This window comes from Lissotriton vulgaris, chromosome 5 (genome assembly GCF_964263255.1).
Source record: "Lissotriton vulgaris chromosome 5, aLisVul1.2, whole genome shotgun sequence".
Lineage (NCBI taxonomy): Eukaryota > Metazoa > Chordata > Amphibia > Caudata > Salamandridae > Lissotriton > Lissotriton vulgaris.
In genome coordinates, this window is record NC_141693.1 from 1334789156 (window position 1) to 1334808706 (window position 19551).

The 19551-nt window shown below is 49.3% G+C and overlaps 1 protein-coding gene across 2 annotated transcripts in view; it reads left to right on the forward strand.

The window, feature by feature from the left end:
* Nucleotides 1-15951, forward strand: part of MAPK14 (mitogen-activated protein kinase 14) — a 589986-nt gene extending 574035 nt beyond the window's left edge. For both annotated transcript variants that reach the window (XM_086923266.1, XM_086923265.1), the window contains exons 11-12: nucleotides 11304-11477; nucleotides 13148-15951. In XM_086923266.1, coding sequence (XP_086779392.1) covers nucleotides 11304-11477; nucleotides 13148-13215 — 242 coding nt within the window. In that variant the 3' untranslated portion in view covers nucleotides 13216-15951. The remainder of the gene's footprint in view (nucleotides 1-11303; nucleotides 11478-13147) is intronic.
* The last annotated feature ends 3600 nt before the right edge of the window (nucleotides 15952-19551 follow it).

Consider the following 19551-nt stretch of genomic DNA (forward strand, 5'->3'; position numbering starts at 1 on the left):
TACACACTCAACCCCGTCTTCTCCTCCAGCAAGGACATCGCATTCAGCCACGCCACCGGACTCCACTGGACGGACCACAGCTGCGTCCACTTCAGCTTCAAAAGGACCACGATCCACCACCAACAGCAACAGGTTGCACGCAGAAGCTGGAACAAGATCACAGCCAACCAGCTCGCGACTTCCCTGAGCAAGAACCCACCCACCAGCGCAACGAACCCCAGCCAAGCGACCGCCAACCTCACGAAGTGGATCAGCGACTGCGCAGACGACCTCGCCCCTCTGAGGACCCCGCCTAGCAGACCCGGCAGCAAGAAAGCCCCATGGTTCACCAACTAACTCAAGAGCTCCAAGAAGGACTGCAGAGCCCTGGAGAAAGCCTGGCGCAGAGACCCAACACCGGATAACATGACTGCACTCAAGATCGCCACCCGAAAACACCACCAACTGATCCACACCACCAAGAAGACTGGACAACAACGCACACAACAGCAAGGAACTCTTCAACATCGTTAAAGAGCTCTCCAACCCCAACGCCGGAAACAACGACATCACCCCTTCGCAAGACCTCTGCAACTCCCTCACCTCCTACTTCCACAACAAGATCGCGGACATACACAACACAACGTTTCTTTTTAAACGGGCCTTCCCTGTGTAACCTCCCTTCCCGGCTCTACCTCAGGTTCTTACTTTGTCTCTGTTGCCAATACCCTCGACTAGCGCCAAGAAACCGTTCGGTGCACGTTGCGCTTTATAAATGTTTTTAAATTAGAAATTGGAACAGCTTCAGCACTCAACCAACGCACGCCACGAGCGAACCACCGCCCCCCCACCACCACCCTCCGCGCCTGGACCCCGATCATCACCGAAGACACCATCCGCACAATGAACTCCATCCACTCTGGATCTCCGACCGACCCTTGCCCTCACCACGTCTTCAACAAGGCCGACGCTGTCATCGCACCCCACCTGCGGGACATCATCAACACCTCCTTCAACACCGCTACCTTCCCGGAGAGCTGGAACCACGCCAAACTCAGCGCCCTACTAAAGAAGCCATCAGCCGACCCCACCGACCTCAAGAACTACCGACCCATCTCGCTGCTCCCGTTTCCCGCAAAAGTCATCGAGAAGACCGTCAACAAGCAGCTGGCCGCCTTCCTCGAGACGAACGGATCCCTCGACCTCTCGCAGTCTGGCTTCCGGGCCAACCACAGCACCGAAACCGCCCTGATCGCAGCAACCGATGACATCCGAGCCCTGCTCGACAACGGAGAAACAGCGGCCCTCATCCTCCTAGACCTCTCCGCGGCCTTCGACACTGTATGCCACCGTACCCTAGTACAGCGCCTCAGCAACATCGGAATCCAGGAGAAGGCACTGGAGTGGATCACCTCCTTCCTCGCCGGAAGGACACAGAGAGTCCGCCTTCCCCCGTTCAGATCAGAAGCCACTGAAGTCATCTGCGGCGTTCCTCAAGGCTCCTCGCTCAGCCCAACCCTCTTCAACGTCTACATGAGTCCCCTCGCAACCATCGCATGCCAGCACAACCTCAACATCCTCTCCTACGCCGACACCCAGCTGATCCTCTCCCTCACCAACGACCCCGCCACCGCCAGAGCCAACCTACACGAAAGGATGAAAGAGGTAGCCAAATGGATGAAGAACAGCCGCCTGAAACTGAACTCGGACAAGACGGAAGTCCTCATCCTGAGATCCTCACCCTCCGCCTGGGACGACTCCTGGTGGCCCCCCGCCCTAGGCAGTGCACCCAAACCAACAGACCACGCACGCAACCTGGGCTTCATCCTGGACTCCTCCCTCTCCATGACCAGACAAGTCAACGCCGTCTCGTCGTCGTGCTTCAACATCCTACGCATGCTACGCAAGATCTTCCGGTGGATCCCCACCGAGACCAGGAAGACAGTCACCCATGCCCTCGTCACCAGCCGACTGGACTACGGCAACTCCCTCTACGCCGGAACCACCGCCAAACTCCAGAAGAGACTCCAGCGGATCCAGAACACCTCAGCACGACTCATCCTGGACATCCCCCGTCGCAACCACATCTCCGGACACCTGAGAGACCTGCACTGGCTCCCGGTCAACAAGAGAATCACCTTCCGTCTCCTCACCCACGCACACAAAGCCCTGCACAACCAAGGCCCAGGATACCTCAACAGCCGCCTCAACTTCTACGCTCCCAAACGCCAGATTCGATCGAACGGCCACGCCCTCGCCGCCGTCCCCCGCATCCGAAGAGCCACCACAGGGGGAAGGTCCTTCTCCTACCTCGCTGCCAAGACTTGGAACTCCCTCCCTCCCGACCCACCTCTGCCTAACCCAGGACCACCTCGCCTTCAGGAAGATGATCAAGACCTGGCTGTTCGAGCAGTAGCGGACCCCCCCCCCTCCCCCAGCGCCTTGAGACCCTCCGGGTGAGTAGTGCGCTATACAAATGCTTTGATTGATTGATTGATGGGGAACGAGCCCTACAACAGAGCCCGAGTGGGCTTCTCTAGGGACAGATTGAGGGCCACTGACTTGCTCATATTAACCTTGAACCCGGCCACATGACCGAACAGCTCCAGGTCCGTAAAACACGCCGGTAGCGAGTCCTTCGGATGAGATAGCGAGATCAAGACATCGTCTGTATATAAGCTGACTGGATGGACATAGTCCCCTAATTTGATCCCCGTTACTCGCGGGTTGAGCCTCAATTTCTGCGCCAATGGTTCCATGTAGAGGGCGAAGAGTAGGGGCGACAATGGGCACCCCTGCCTCGTGCCTTTCCCAATAGAAAACTGGGGGGGATATATAGCCGTTAACTCGCACCGTGGCCGTCTGGAATTTGTAACAAATGTACGGAACTTCGACCCCAATCCTACCTTCCCCAGCACCTTCTCTGAATAGGGCCAATAGACCCTATCGAATGCCTTCTCTGCGTCGATAGCCAACATCATATATTCCCCTTCCATGCAGGTAGCCTTTTCAATAAGGTGGAGGGCCAATTTAGTATTATCAGTGGTTTGGCGTTCTGGGATGAGCCCAGTTTGGTATTGGGTCAACAAGGCATCCCATATGTGGTGCCAGTCGAGCAGCCAAAATCCCTTTGTGCAATTTGAGATCTACGTTAAGTAGAGAAATAGGATGGTATGCCCGGCACAGTGATTGGTCCTTTCCTGGCTTAGGTATGACAGCTATGGAGGCCGCCAAGAGATCACCTGGGATCGCCCCCGGCTCCGAAAAGGAATTAAAGAGGCGCGTTAGCAGAGGGGCAACCTGAGTACAGAATGTTTTATAAAAGCTTGCAGGGAAGCCGTCTGGCCCCGGCGGCTTCGCTGTTTTAAGGTGTGAGATGGCAGTGATAACTTCCTCTGGTCGGATGTCTCGTTCTAGGTGTTCTGCCTGATCCTTTGTGAGGACTGGAAGAGGGATGGAGGCCAGAAAGGTATCCTCATCCCGGTCACCAATAGAGTCACTGGAATAGAGGGTGGCATAAAAGTCACTGAAAGCACCAGCAGTCTCATGGTCATCCAGAACACACCTACCATCCCCCGAAGGATTTCCTGCACTGCCTGCTGTTGCCTCACTTCGCGCAGTTTGTGCGCAAGTAGGGGCCCACACCTGTCCCCGCCAGTGTAATATGCATGACGCAACCGCAAAGCTGCAAACTCTGCTCGGTCCTGATCAAGAGCCGCAAGTTGTTGCCTAACCGCTTTCAACTGCCTTCATACTCTTGGGGCTCCGGCCCTTTGGTGCATTTGCTCCTGGTCCGCTGGGTGAGGTCATTCCTCTTGCTCTGCCCTTCAGCATTATCCGCGGCATAGATTGCAATGAACTCTCCTCTTATGACGGCCTTCAGAGCAGCCCACTGTGTCGCGAGTGTAGTGTCCGTGTTGGTATTGTGTGAAAGATAATCTGAAATAGCGCCCTGTATCCGAGCAACCACCTCCTTGCGGTGCAATAACGTCTCTCTGAGGCGCCAAGTCTATTGCGCGCGCTGAGTCGCGGGGAGTGAAAGGACAACCGTCACTGGGGCATGATCAGAGAGAGAGGCAACCCCTATCTCCACCTTAGTAGCTAGCGCATGTGTAGGCGTGGATGCAAGCAGTCAATCTAGGCGAGCGTATGTTTCGTGTGCACTAGAATAGTAAGAACAATCCCTCTCCTGGGGGTGGAAGCTACGCCAAAGGTCCCTAAAGCCTAGCTCAACTAGACGAGACTGTCCCTCTGTGGAGAGAGTACCCGCTTAGTAAGTGCGTTGACACGACATCTCCAAATTATTATCAAAGACTAAATTCAAATCTCCCCCCAGCACAATGTGGCGATCTGGTGTGGTTGTAGCCTCAGTAAGAGCCCTGTGAAAGAACTTCTCCTGACCTTCATTGGGGGTGTAGACGGAGCCGACAGTAAATGTAGGGTCACCCAGAGAAAACCTGTAGGCCAACAACCTTCCTTTAATCTCTGCTGAGTTGTGCATGACATTACCCCTGAACATTTGGGCCACCAATATAGCAACTCCTGCGGTCTTGGTAGAGTTAGAAGAAAAAAACTGGAGAGGAAACTTCCGCAGACGGTGGCAATCCCTTTGTAAGAGATGCGTCTCCTGCAGGAGGCAAATATCAGCATGGGATTGTTCTAAACTTAACTGAACTGCTCTGCGCTTAACCGGGTTGTTTAGCCCTCTCACATTAAGTGTGAGTATTTTAAGCTCCGTGACCGGCACCTATCCTATAATGTACGTGGACAGCTGAGCAGGCACATTAACAGTGAGGGATCCAATGGCTCGTGAGTTAGTCTCTTCCCCCAAAAAGCCCAAGCTTTGGGTATCTGTCGTAGACCTAGGAGCCCGGTGGACAAAGAACAGTTCACTCCCTCCCCAACCTAACCCCCGCCCCCCCAAAAAAATCTCCCAAACATGAAGAAAGGTATACTCAAACATAGTGTCATCTGTCATACCAACCAAAGGCAGAAAATGGCACACGGTCACCTGCGATGCCCTTGAGCCTAGGCTGCCGGGATCGTTCAGACAGACATCCATCGATCTGAATACTGATGTTTCCAACTTCAACTCCAAACTTTCCTCTGCCATCGACGCCATCGCCCCTTTTAGTCCCATATATTCACTTAGAACGAAGCCCTCTGCACCCTGGTTTTCTGCGGTCCTACGCATAGAAAAAAGTCATTGTAAAAAACTGGAACGCAATTGGAGACGTGCGTATGATACCGTCGCCAAAGCCACCTATAGATCCGCATTAAAAAGATTTCATAAAAGCGGGCCACTGAGGGAATATTTTGTCAGCAAAATTAAGGCAGCCGACAACTCTTCTAAAATGTTATTTAAAATTGTGAAGGAATTTGCCAAACCCTCTGCCTTGTGTCCGATCCCTCCTAGTCAAATCTTCTGTGACGGTCTTTCGAATTTCTTCTATGACAAAATTGCTGATATTTTTGTCTCTTGTCAACCTCCAGAGTCCCCGTTGAGGAGGGGTTTGTATCTTTCAAACCCTTGTCCATGGACACTGCACTGACCAGGCTTCGTTTATGTAAGTCCGGGTCACCTCTCCACCCTGCCCCCGCCCAGGTACTCAGCACCCTGGCTCCCCCTCTTGGTGGACCCATTACTCTCCATATGGAATACATCGCTCCTCTCGGGACAGTTTCCCTCCTCTTGGAAGCAGGCTATGCTGATCCCCATCTTAAAGAAAGCTGGCGCTGACCCCTCAGTGTTCAGCAATTCTTGGCCTATCTCGCTTCTCCCTTAGCCAGCCAAAATACTCAAGAATATTTACAACAAGGGGTGTAATACTCAAGAAAGCAGTGCAGGAATAACTAGCCGAGTATCTGGAGTCCCGACTACTACTCCATGACTCAGTCTGGCTTCAGATCCGGTTTCAGCACAGAGACTGCCCTACTGGAGGTATCCGAGAGTATTCGCGAATGCGTGGATGTAGGAGAGGAGGCCATGTTGGTACTCTTCGACTTATCCGCAGCATTCGACTCGGTCTCACATACCATCCTGCTAGATAGACTATCCAGCTTTGGGATACGGGATACCCCTTTAGCCTGGATTAGGTCCTTTCTGACGGGCAGAACGCAGCGGGTCCACCTCTGACGTTTTGTGTCTGAGGACACACCGCTTACCTGTGGCGTACCACAGGGTTCTGCACTTAGTCCTCTCTTTTTCAATGTTTACCTCTCTTCTCTGGCAGAGGTTGTTGAATCCTGGGGGATCAGAGAAATCTTACGCGATGACACTCAGCTGGTGTTTTCCTTTAGAGATCCCTCTGACTGCAGCTTTGCCAACTTTAGACGCTGCCTCATTAACATCTCCTCCTAGATGACTCTCAACACCCTTAAGCTGAACACAGATAAAACGGAGGTGTTATTCTTCAACCAGAGCACCACCTTCCATTTTGTGGTGGCCATCAGAACTTAATCCTCCCCCGGTCCCAGTTAAATATGCACGCAACCTGGGATTTCATTTTAACAAATTGTCCTGTGAGACACAAATCAACAAAGTCACCTCGGCTTGCTTTGGCAAGCTCCGCATGATTAGGAAAATCCTCTTTTTCCTTCCCCTCGACTCACGCAGGACTGTCATCCATGCTTTAATCACCTCACGCTTGGACTACTCCAATAGCCTATATGCCGGAGCTCCGGCATACCTGATTAAACAACTACAACTAGTGCAGAATGCCGCTGCTAGGCTGATCTGTAATATTCCCTATTGCCACTCAATCACCCCACACCTGAGGAAACTTAATTGGCTGCCAGTCATGTATCGTATCCAATTTAAGTCTTAAGTGCTGGCTTTCCGGGCACTTAATGGCCTTGGCCCGGCCTATCTCAGACGCAGACTAAAGCCAATTCAGTCTGCTCGCGCTCTGAGATCTAACCATCTTCGCATTCTCTACTCTCCCCGCTTCCGCTGTTCTAGGACAGGGAGAAGAGCCTTTGCTGTGGTGACGGCCAAACTGTGGAATAGCCTCCCACTGTGTCTTTGGCTGATCACATCTGAACCAGTGTTCCGGCGCAAACTGAAAACATGTCTGTTTTCCAACCTGTAGCCACGCCTCGCCTGACTGCTTGGTGCCCCCTCATTCGGTAGCACCGGGACACCCCCGTCGGGGGTAGCCATGCGCTTTACAAGCTTCTAAAATAAATAAATAAATACTGTAGAACAGGTAGTTCGACAACTGTCTCATGACCCCCGCCCCTCCTCCCGCCAACGGCCTAGAATCTAAAGCAAGCTAACAGTCGGCCATATAAAGTTAGAAAAGTCAGCCAGGTTGGGTCTAAGTTAAGTCCGATGAGACCGCCTCCACTGCGGCACGCTGTCCCTCCATAATCTCTGCTGCAGGAGGTTTCCGCGCTCTGCGCCGTCGCCGCTGCTGGCGCCATCTGGGCTGTGAGTCATCACGGTCTGCCACTTGGCTGGTCGAGTCGCTCTCATCAGCTGGTGGGTCAATGCCCAGTAGACTGCAGGCTTCTGACAGGGAACGTAGCAGTACATCTTATTGTCCATTTTGAACACGAGATGAAACGGATGGCCCCAACTATAGGAGATGTTGCGTTGTTGTAGGTACGATTCAGAAAAGGGGGTGGTGATGAACAGAGTGTCTGAATTAAGCAGACCACTCTTACCCAGTCCAAAGATCAGGGCTTGATCCATCGCCGTTATTTATCTCACTGCACCATCCCAGCTCAGAACCTGGCTATATGCAAATCAGTCTGTCCCTGGCCCAGTGCATCATGGGAACAGGGCAGACTAAACTACCAAGCCAATTCTTCACCAGAAAGGAGACAAGCTACCGGGGACCGGTTTCTGGCATTTCAGCCGTCTTCGGCCCGGCTTGCTTGAATCCTAATAGTGCAGTGAGAAAGGGACTCATGTCTGAGTATACCCTGCCACACCTATAGTGGCCAAAAACGATTCAGAAAAGGGGGTGGTGATGAACAGAGTGTCTGAATTAAGCAGACCACTCTTACCCAGTCCAAAGATCAGGGCTTGATCCATCACCGTTATTTATCTCTGTGCACCATCCCAGCTCAGAACCTGGCTATATGCAAATCAGTCTGTCCCCGGAAGCTTGTTTCCTTTCCAGTATAAGAATTGGCTTGGTAGTTTGGTCTGCCCTGTTCCCATGATGCACTGGGCCAGGGTCAGACTAATTTGCATGTAGACAGGTTCTGAGCTGGGATGGTGCAGTGAGCTAAAAAACGGTGATGGATCAAGCCCTGATCTTTGGACTGGGTAAGAGTGGTCTGCTTAATTCAGACACTCTGTTCATCACCACCCCCTTTTCTGAATCGGCGTTTTTGTAGGTAGGCATTGACTGGTTTAAAGGTTCTGCACTTCTGAAGGGTGAGTGCAGCCAAATCTTGGAACAGCACCGGCTAATGGTCATGGAAGGCGGGAGGGTGCATCTGCCGAGCCCTTTGAAGAATCTCCTCTTTGGTGTGGTAGTCCTGCACGCATACTAAGATATCAGGGGGTGGGGCAGATGTGGAGCGCGGGGAGCCCACCTGGTGCTGGCGGGCGCCCTAGGATGTGGTTGAAGAGGTCTCTCGAGAAGCTAAATAAGTCCTTTGTGACGTCACTCCCCGGATCCTTACATTATAGCGACGAGAGTGGTTCTTTAAGTCCTCCAGATGTGTCTGCAGGTCGACTTGTTGGTCATGGAGTTGGAGGATTTCCTGCTGCAGTGCCGCTATTTCAGTGTCTTTCCCATCACTTTTGCTCTCCAGACCCGCCATCCGTTCACCGATACCATCCACATCCCTGCGAACCTCTTTAATCTCCTCTGTGAATTCCTTTTTTAGGTTGTGGATGTCTTCCCGCAGGGTAGTAAACAGTGATTCCGAAAAGGATTTGGTGATGGGTTCCGACCCGCCCTACTGTCCTGAGGCGGGCTGTGTAGAACTCGAGGCCATGGGGGTGGTCTGTTGGTTTACTTGTGCTTTGGCAAACAGATCTTTCAAGGTCTTGTCTCTACGCCCCCTGGAGGTGGACATTGCGCATACTAGCCACTGCAGGAATCAGTCTATTCTCCCCCCCACCCACCCCCCAGTGACCCCAGCAAATGTAGCAGGCCCGAAAATTCCAGTGCAAGTGCCAACGACCAAACCAGTCCAAAGGGTCTTGCTCATTCAAGCCTAAGCTTAGGGGATATTCGCCACTGGGATCCGTCCCCATGGGTAGGTGCTAGCTATGCGATCCCTAGGTTGCTCCGGTCGTCCCGTTTAGCTCTGAGTCCTCAGCTAAGTCTTGCTCTGGTCTACCAACCTCCAGGACCCAAAGAAGGCTCCTAAGTGGTCCACTAGGCCGCTTCCCCAGCTGGGCTATCCTCCAGCACAGACAGGCCGGACTCTACAACTCAGCCGTACTCTCACATTACTAGGGGTACCCACTCTCCAGAGCAAACTCTTAGGCCTTCGAGCCCAACACCAACGGGCACTCCGTAAACACCACGCCGCCGAAGGTGTTCCCGTGTGCTGCTCCTCTACAGTGAACTCCCTGCGGCCGGCTCCTCTGCCACTACATTTGCACGGGTTGCTGTGGGTCTCCCCAATCGCTCCCTAGAGGGCCACACACCTCAAAATCTCTGCAGGGCAAACCACCGGGTATCACAGACTCCGATGCAGTCTCTAGAGCAGGTGCCCTCTCACATCCAGCCGCCGGTCCCTCCAGGCCCCCGAAGTCCCCAGCACTCACCGCTAAGCTGATAGGGAGTTCCAGGACCCCCTGCGCGCAGCGTGCCTCACCTTGCTGGGCGCAGAACTCTACTCCACTAATTCCAGGGGGCGGGGGAGGAAAGGGGGCACAGGTCCAACCCTCCACTTGGCATCCACTCTTTGTAGGGGGATCCCCCCTATCCCCTGCAGGTCCCGCAAGGCACTTCAGTTGCTGTTGTTGCTCCGGTTATGGAGGAAGGGATCTGGTGCGACCCCCGGCGGCCGAGGCCCCCCCCCTTTGCGCCGCTCTCCCTTGAGCAGACGAACCTCACTGCGTGCAGGCAACTACAGCATCTCCACTCTGCAGGGCCGCCTGGTTTGCTCCCGGCCCGGATCAGGCCCCAGTGAAGTCTGCCCCATAGATGTCCCCCCCCGCCCTGCAGGGCTCAAGCGTCAAGGGTAAGGATCTAGTTTCAGCGCGCAAACTGCGCTAGATTGCAACAACTTCACCCCAGTGAGCAGCCACACCTCCAGGTGTCTTCAAGGGCCACTCGTTACGTGACTCAGGCTCAGTCCTGAATCCATAAGTCACTCACACCCCAAGCTCTCCAACGTCAATCTGACCATGCCACGAGGTCGCCGACACTCACCGCTGTGTGGAGCTGGCACCTCAGGCCTTGCGTCCTGCTGTGAGGCCTCACCTCAAGAGGGTCACCGGGCTCCGCTCTGCAGTTCAGATGGAGAGACACGGTCCCGCTCTCCCGCCTGGAGTCCGCCCACTCCTCCGCCGCGACCGACCAGGCCTCCCGGCCACTGCTACTACTCCTGCGCTGGGTCTCCCACCAGGGTCCCAACCCCAGTTCCTGCGTGGGAGGGTCCACAGAGGAAGAGCGCAGAGAGGGCCCCCACTGATGCAGGCCGCTGCGCCAGTCTCTCCCTCCGGTAGGATGCTGCTTCGTTCCCCGCACCGTGGGGGACTGACAAAACGCCCGTGGCCCAGACCGGACCCCAGCGTCTCAGTTGTACCTTCCGAGCAGCTAGGCCTCAGCGAAATTGTACCGGTGGTCCGCAGTCATCCTGGTCTTCAGAACCTGTAGGGCTTGCCAGGTGCCACCAGGCACCCTGCCAGGCCACCACCTCAGGCACGCCGTCCCAGGAGGGCCCGGACTCCATCCTTTGGATAGCCTTCACGGAAAGCCTTGCTTCTATTACTAAGTGACCCTTCTCCTCCCTCAGACTTCACTATAACCACTTATACTGCTTCAGACCTACTTTCCATGTTTGTATCTGAGGAGTAATGTGTGAAAGAGGGCTTAAAAGCAACTGGATAATAGCTGTCAAAATACAGTTAGTGGTCCTGATTTAAGATAACACAAGTTTACCACGAGCTATCAATGGCACAGAGTCTGTGAGCCAAAATATTACTGTTAATGCTGGTGGGAAATTATTCCTTGATTCACTGAACATTATTTCGTTTTTGGTATCGTGGTGTGAATGACTTTGAAATGGTTACTTTTGTGTCTGTTTACTCAACTTTATTAGACTCCATTTTTGTAGCTTCCGTTATGGGTCTTATACTGGAAAAGATCATGTTTAAGATTGTTGCCTTATGTCTTCTACTGCAGCTGTGGATCTGCTGGAAAAGATGCTGGTTCTGGACACTGATAAGAGGATCACTGCAACAGAGGCCCTGGCCCACCCTTATTTTGCTCAGTATCATGATCCAGATGATGAGCCGGTGGCAGATCCCTATGACCAGTCCTTCGAAAGCAAAGAGCTGGAGATTGAGGAGTGGAAAAGTGAGTAACAGGAACTTAAAAATGGAGAGTGCCTTGATTCTCTGGCTTCTCCTAATACTTTGTGGTGCAAAAACAAGAAGATGCTCACAGCTTATCTCTCATATCCGTAATTAGGGGCATGAGAACCGTTGCTCCCTAAACTCTTCTCAGAATGTAAAAGTGGGTGTATGTGAGCTGCTGTTATTAATTCCTTGAGTGGAGAAAGGGTCTAACCAAGATAACTTATGCCCATTATTTAAGTCCTAAAGTAAAAATCGGGGGTAACCTTAAAATTCGTACAGTGGTGGGCATCTCAATTACTATGTAACTGCCCAGTTTGGGGGGAGGTGGGGTGGCTCGGCTGCTTCATCACTTTCTATAGTAGGGTATTGGAGAGACGCATTGCCTTCACATGACTTCCTAGAGTGAAGAATATGGGGAACAAGAAGCTACTCCCGGCTGACCACAAACAAGCATCTGGGTTCTTGTTGACTCATACAATTTAGGTGTTGCTTTGCAGTTTCCGTCAACCTGCTACTTTTTTAGGTGTTGGACTTGTTTGACCTTGACCACCTTCTGCAATGACTCAAGAGACTAAGGAATAAAGGAAATACTGGTTTACACGTTCCCAGTGGTGTAGATGCATAAGCTCAAGCATTTATATCACATTTTGTGTTTGTTTTTATGAATAGAGCACTCGTTCTGTCATGACTTCCTGAGTGGGCAAAGGAGGTAACCAGGAAAGCATGTTATCCCTCGGAGTCTTGCAAGCTTTGCTGAAAAAATATGGAGTAGCCAAGCCGCTCGACCCTTAGTACTTTCCATCTGAGGTCGCTGTCAGGGGATATTCCCTGGCTAAAAGCCACCTGTGTGTCTCTCAAGCTACACTATGACTCTCAAGGTAGTATCTTCTGGTGCTAGGTGTCACCTTTAGTATTGTCACAAAACAAGCATTTGCACTGGTTAGTACTGTTTCAGGCCTTGCAAAGGCCAGGAAACGGACTATACAGTGCTGTAAGATCGGCATATATGTCCTAGAGTTCGCCCTTCGTAAACACCAGGGAAATATTTTATTTTCAAGATTGGTGAACATCCGTATCTGACCGCGCTTTCATATTAGCAGCTAGTGAAAAGGATTATGACTTCTGGCCTCTGTGTGGTTTGTACTGTTTAAGAATTGAGAAAGATATGAGTCGATCCACGATGGGGTCCATCGCTTCTCAGCTAATCTCAGAGAGGTCTGAGGTGCCATGTCACAGTTTCACTCTGTGGTCCCCTCTCTGTTAGAAGGAGGTCTCACAGTGAGATGCCCTCCTCCTAGTGAGACGGTTTGGTCTTCAGCATCTCTTCCCTTATAGAAACTGTAACTGAGATACACCTTCTACCACAGGGTATCACAGTTAGACATGTTCTCTCAACAGTAAGGACCTCTCCATCAGGACCTAATTTTGCAGCATGATATTGCCTCCTTTGTAAGAAAGCTGCCCCTTGGTGCACCCTTAAATCAGGAAAAGTCGCCACGTTAAGTGCCCTAACAATCATAATGTTTCTCAGGTTGCTGGGCAAATATCTGTTGTTGTCTTGAAAGGCATGGACTTGAATACCTTGCTTTTGCCACCTCCCCCTTGCTGCCTTAGATTGTTGACATATTTGCTTATCAGTTTACTAACCTCTTCTCCTGGCTGTTGCAGGTCTGACCTACGACGAAGTGGTGAGTTTTGTGCCTCCGCCGCTGGACTCTGAGGAGATGGAGTCCTGAAAATCAAGTTGGACTGTGTCCGTTTTCACTGTGAGGGAGAGCTCTTTGCCCCGGGACTCCCACCGTTCAAGTGCCTCTCGTCTCACCCATTCTCCTTGGTGGCAGGGTTGGGTCGTCTTTCGTGATCTTGGGGGGAGGGGGAACAGAGTTATTTATAGTGACTATATGTACGCCTGCTGCATGCACGCCTCTGTTCTGTGTACGAACTGTGCCGAGCAGCCTACTCCTGATGGAGCAACTTCTTGTATATACGCCCAGTCACGACTGCCACTCGGAACCATAAAAGGGGGTGCAAAACGGACAATCGGAGTTTGTGAACCCTCCGTTTGGTGTGTGCCTTTGATCGGAGTGCTATCGGACTTCTGATAAACAACGAGGGATTTCAATTCGAGTGAGCAGCTCTTCCTGGGGCCTTGGAGAGTGTTTTTTTGCTTTTTAGTTTTAATTGAATGCTTTGTGGGGAGTACAGACGTTCTCTTCCAGGTGTATTAGAGCTCTGGCAGAGGAAGGGTGTAATTTATATTGGGATCTGTTGAAGCTACTTGCCAATTTAAGAAATTGAAAAATGTTTTTTTTATCTATATATATATATGTGGGGGGGGGGGGCTTCACATTAACAGTATTACTCCTGTTCTCGCAGCACTCATCAGCTGAGATACTTCTGGATGTGAAGTGTATCCCACTGCCTTCTCCCTACCTCTCTTAGTACCACACGGCTAATATTGCACCCAGTTCTGTGTAGTTGCGTACACACTTTTTGTAATGCTCACATGCTCCTCCTGCCTGCTCAAGTTAGCTTCTATCTTTCAGGTGGGCTTATTCCCTTCTTTTTGTATGACAGTTTTGTCACAGTATTCCACTCCCTGATTGTTGGAACAGTACAAAGTTACTCCTGCACTTAACCACACACGCATGGCACTCTTCATACTTTGTTTTCTCTCATCTACCCGATTGCTCTGTTTGTTGAAACAGTCACACCCTTCTCTGGGCTCCTCCGAACAGTGAATGTGATGAGATCTTCATTTTCGTGTGGTGATCTAGTGCTGCAATTGGAGGATCAGACTATTCTGTGTTGGTCTGACAACACATTTTTTATGTGGTCTCAAAATGGTTCATATGTGGGAATATTCTAGCAGCTCATTTGGGATAGGGTGATGTGTAGCAACTGTGTATGGAGAGCATCTTCTATTAGTTCAACTACTACTTTCTAGTCGCCATCCGTGATACACGGTTAACAATATAATTACAATTGAGGCCAAAATCCTTATGGATTAAAATACATATGCTGACCTCGTAAAGCAAAATAATAAGGTGACATGAATAAAGGCTAAAAAAGTAGAGGTAAATGCAGGACCCAGAGCTAAGTGGAAGAAATGCAACTTGAGTGTATAGCATGTAAGAAATAGAACAATGATTTGGAGAGTGGGAGAAGCAGAGTTGTGACCCATGCATATTTTGAACAGGGCTAGTTCAGAGGACATGAGGAACAGGACCAGGTCCAAGTCACAAAGAGAGATGGAACAGAGGCCCAAGAATCAGAAGAAAAAAGGCAGAAAATGCCCAGAGAGTGTAGTGAAAAAACGAATAAGGCTAGATTCATATGGAAAAACTCCTTGGTGTTTAAATTATGACATATGCGTTGTTGAGTTAAAAAAGGAAATTTGGCTTAAAGCCATAGATAGGTAGTAATTAAGAACATGAGCATAGGAGAATGGGAATAAACAGAAAGTTGAGCATAGGAAAAGCAATACCAAGGCTCAGCGAAGGAAAAACCAGATTGGGAAGATAATGACTAGGTGCTGGAGAAGAAACAGACCTGTCTAGTTACACAGGAGGAGAAACAGAAAGGAAGCTTAGTGTGTGAGAGATGGAGAAAAAAACAATCCAGGTCCAGTAAGTCAGAAAATATGCCATACCGAAGCTTGAAACACTGCAGCAGAAACCTGAAGGGGACTCAATATAAGGGACTAAACCGAAAAAAAGCCTGTATCATAGGAGTGGGTCCAATTGGGATCTAGTGTGTAGGAAGACGAAATTTGGGAGTACAATCTAGGAGGAGAGTTTGGTATTCGATCCATAGAAAATGAGGACAATTCTACTCAAGCCTTAAAGGCAGAAAGATAAAAGTGAATAATCGGTCACATAATTTGAATAGAAGCTGAACCAGAGTTAGGAGCTTACAATACCAACATTGTCACTTGGCCAGTGCCCGATTTTGAGGTGAGGGTTGGAGAAAATAGAAAAACAGCTGATTCTGGGTATTGTCTCACATGAACATATGTTGTCTAGAAACTCTAAAAACCGCAAATGAATTTTGTAAAATTGAGGAAGCCAGTAGGCTTCGTTACTGTCCATCAGCTCATTTTTCTCTATAAATCTATTTATGAATATGTTGGCTTCTATGAAGTGTATTAAGCGTTTTCCGATATTAATTGTGCTTGAATTAAAGAGTGATTTAGGAGAGGGGAAGGAATGACATACTGCTGTGTTTTTCTAATATTCCACAAGAGTGTAAGCCTTGGCAGTGTGAAGACCCATCCATGAGAAAGGGTGGTGATGGCTCCAACGTGGTAAGGATAATCTTAACTTGGGGAAGAGAGGATGGGTGTAATTGATAAGAAAAGGTTATGATATGTAACCAGTAAGCCACACAATTACCATCAGGTCACACATACATCACTGGAGGTAAAACACTAACCTGTATTGCTAAAATAAAATTTGTATTTACAAATGTTACAGCAACCCAAGATATCAATGTTTCACCCTGGCTGCCACTCACTTATTCAGGTTAAGCTGCATCAAACATTTGGTATCATACCATAAAAAGAATACCATGGAAACCGAAGTAGAGAAGCCATTTATCAACAAACCTTTCTAAATCTTCTCCATGATAGCTGCCAAAAGAATTTGTATGGTAAAATCATATTGACTTTCTATCAGTTTCTGCAATTTAACTGTGGGAGAAGCCTAGTCTGTGAAGGGGTTGTGAATCAGTTAATAGGTATAGCTGGCCGAATGGAAAAGAGCACAGGAAAAGGTGTGGTGAGTCATTGTGAATTACTTGTATGGCCAGGACAACCAGGCACAGTGGACCAGATTACAGATAATTCTATGCAGGGAGACTGTGTTCTTGATTTAGCTCTTAATTAGTCCAGCTATAAAACAAAAATGTGTACTTGAATTAGGGAAGTAAATTTGGTCACGTTTACACCACGTCCGATTGCTACACTTGACGCTCTTCTTGAAAAGACATGTATGCTGATTACCATCTTAAAATTGGGGAAGTACCAATCCATGATTGAGTTCATCAGAAGAATAAAAGATTTAGCAAGCATTCAATGCAAATTATCGCATCTATGCATTTCCATCACTGTGAAGAACGTGTCTTGAAACCAGCACCTTAAAAGAAACCTAAATTACCAGAAATAAACCTAAAGGTTCGTAGTGGCAATTATAGAAAAGAAATAAATCGAAACAATATTTGCAATGCCCAAAATCAAGAGAGGGGAAATATATTGGTTTGAAATTACCTAATGGAAATTAATGGTTCCCGCAAGCTTCCCAAGTGATTGTAAGTATTTAGTTTCCTGCGTGCTTTTAGGAAGATCAGGCAGGGTCCTGGTTTCTGTCTGTGCTTGGACAGTGATTCAGATTGTTCCTTCCACCATCTTCTTCTCCAGCTTGCAATCACTTAACTTCTGGAGAGTAGGCAGATAAAGTCAAACATTGCTAGAACCTGGGCATGTACCACTGCTTCCACTTTTCCGCAGAGGATTGTACTTGCCACTTCCTGCTTTCTGCCTTGTTTGCGTCTCTTCAGTTCATGGCTATAATGGCCCATTGTTTTCTTTTGTTTGAGGCATGTGTGCTGTAGATACACATGCTTTGCATACTCCTGTCATCTAGTGTTGAGTCCAGATGTTTGCAAGTTGTTTTCTTTTAAGAAGTCTTTTGCAGTCACGAGGTAAGGTGACTCCTCCTTTCGGTGATAGTGGGTATGGGCATCATCTCCATTGTTAGATTGTTAAATTTCCGCCATCGGGTTCGGACATGTATTGCGGCGCTCCGATTCAAAACCGTTAATTGGGATCCCTTCGGTGCGCAATTCACTTTACACTCACTGTATTGTTTTCAATTGCATCTCCACCTTTTCGTGTTAATCTAAGAAAACGTTATCTGTATTATCGAAAAACTCCAACCGCGGCCTCGGGCCTAACTCTTTCCTCAGTTTCTACTGCGAGAACTAGCATCCAGCCTTCTGCCAATGGAACGGACGCCGTTTCAATTCTGTTCTCGATGCCACTTAAAATATCTGCGTACCAACCAGCATAAGGTCTGTAATCTCTGTCTCGCCCCAGACCATAAAGAGGAAGACCCTTCAGGCTCGACAGAGAGACATGCAGCAACAAAGTATCCTGGACACCCTCGATATCTTCGGTGAGGACATCAAGCAGGAAAAGGAAGAAATGGCAGTGGAGGAAGAAGAGGCCTTCTCCCGCCAGGATTCCCATTCTGAATTGGAAATCGCACTCGAGTCCCAAGACATTCCGGCTGCACAGGGTGCCGGGAGTACCGAAGCCCGTTTGCCCACCAAACCCACTCCAACAAAACAAAAGGCCATTGGGCCACCACTGCCAACAGGCCATGGTCAGCTGATTCAAACACCACTGTCTACTGTATCGGCACTGAAACAGTAAGTCAAGCATTCCGGCTTGGGCCCGAGCCAAGATGATACTCCTTCAGTTCCGAAACATCTCTCATCAAAAGAGAAAAAGCAAAACTCTAGCTCTGCAACGAACATTTCGGCACCGAAACAAAGACGCTCCCTTACAGTCACCTGAGCTGATTAAGGAGAAAATGAAGAAAGAGCTGAATCCTAAACAAAAGAAGATTCACATACATCCTGATACTGGACACATAATGGCTAAACCAGTGATACCTGTAAAAAGAAAGGTAGACCCTGAATATAGAATCCCTCTAAAAAAGAAAGAGGCCGTAGCGACTAGCCATATTCATATACTCTAGACCTTCTTCACCACCCATTATACAAGACACAGATCCTTTACACATTACACCATCAGGTTCTCCTAAAAAAAATCCTGATATAGAGGAGGATGATGACAATTATTTTCAGCCACCACCAGATCCATGGGATGACTATAATAAAGATGCACCGCAAGACACAGCCCCTGATCTATATCTAGCAAAACCTTCCCCTCCTGATGATAATACTGCATATTAAGAATTCATTTCTAAGGCAACTAATTACCATGGAGTGCCTTTACATAAGGAGGCACTAGAATTTGCTTTCCTATTTGAAACCTTAGGAAGCACACATAAAACCACACAAGTGTTGCCTATGCTTAAAGGTATGTTAAGGCACACTAATGCTATTTTTAAAGACCCAGGTAGAGCACGTATACTAATACCTAGAGTGGACAAAAATTATAAACCCCCCTCCCTCTGATCCAGTTTTTATTAGGTGCCATTTGCCTTTGATTCCTTAGTGGTGTCAAATGCCCGTAAAAGGGCAAATTCACAAACATCAGGGGAGGCTCCACTCATAGATAAAGAATCCAAACTTATAGATGCATCAGGGAAAAGAATAGCTGGTCAGGCAACCAACAATTAACGTATAGCCAATACACAAGGTCTCTTGTCCCGATATGATAGAGCTCAATAGGATAAAATGGAAGAAATATTAAAATATCTCCCATAAAAGAACACAAAAAGAGGGGGCAGGAAATAGTACAAGAAGGGAAACTCTTTTTTGATTCCTCAATCAGGTGTGCATTAGGTCCCTGTGAGGTTTGCTAACCCTGGGATAGCAATAAACCAGAGAGGAAAGTATAGTGGCACTGAAGGGTTTATTCAAACTTGATGCGTTACAGAATTTCAGAAGAAACATAAAGTAGATTCCTTCGTCAGGCCAGGGTTCCCGATTGGTACGTCTGCTTCTTACTCCCCGATGGCGTGGCGCGTAATGGAAAAGAAAGAGAGAGAACGCCACATTACTGGACTGTTTTCCTTATCTGATACGTGGAAGGGTAGGGCAAGGGCGTGAGGGAACACCAGGGACCACCACCGTCTGTCGTGTTTCTAAACCGAGGTGATACCGTATCCAACCCCGTCCCTTATGCACTCTCAGCCGCCCCTTAAGCCGTTCCTCCCTCTTGGTGAAACAGACCCCGTATACGAGCTCGTACCTTGCGGTGCCACACTTCTCCAGGTGAAGTGTGGCTGGGCGAAGCGTGGTATCGTTGGCCTCCTGGCTTTCCTGCAGTTGGTTTCTCCCCGTCTCCTGCTTCCGTCTCCTCGGGCAATTCGGTTCCGGGT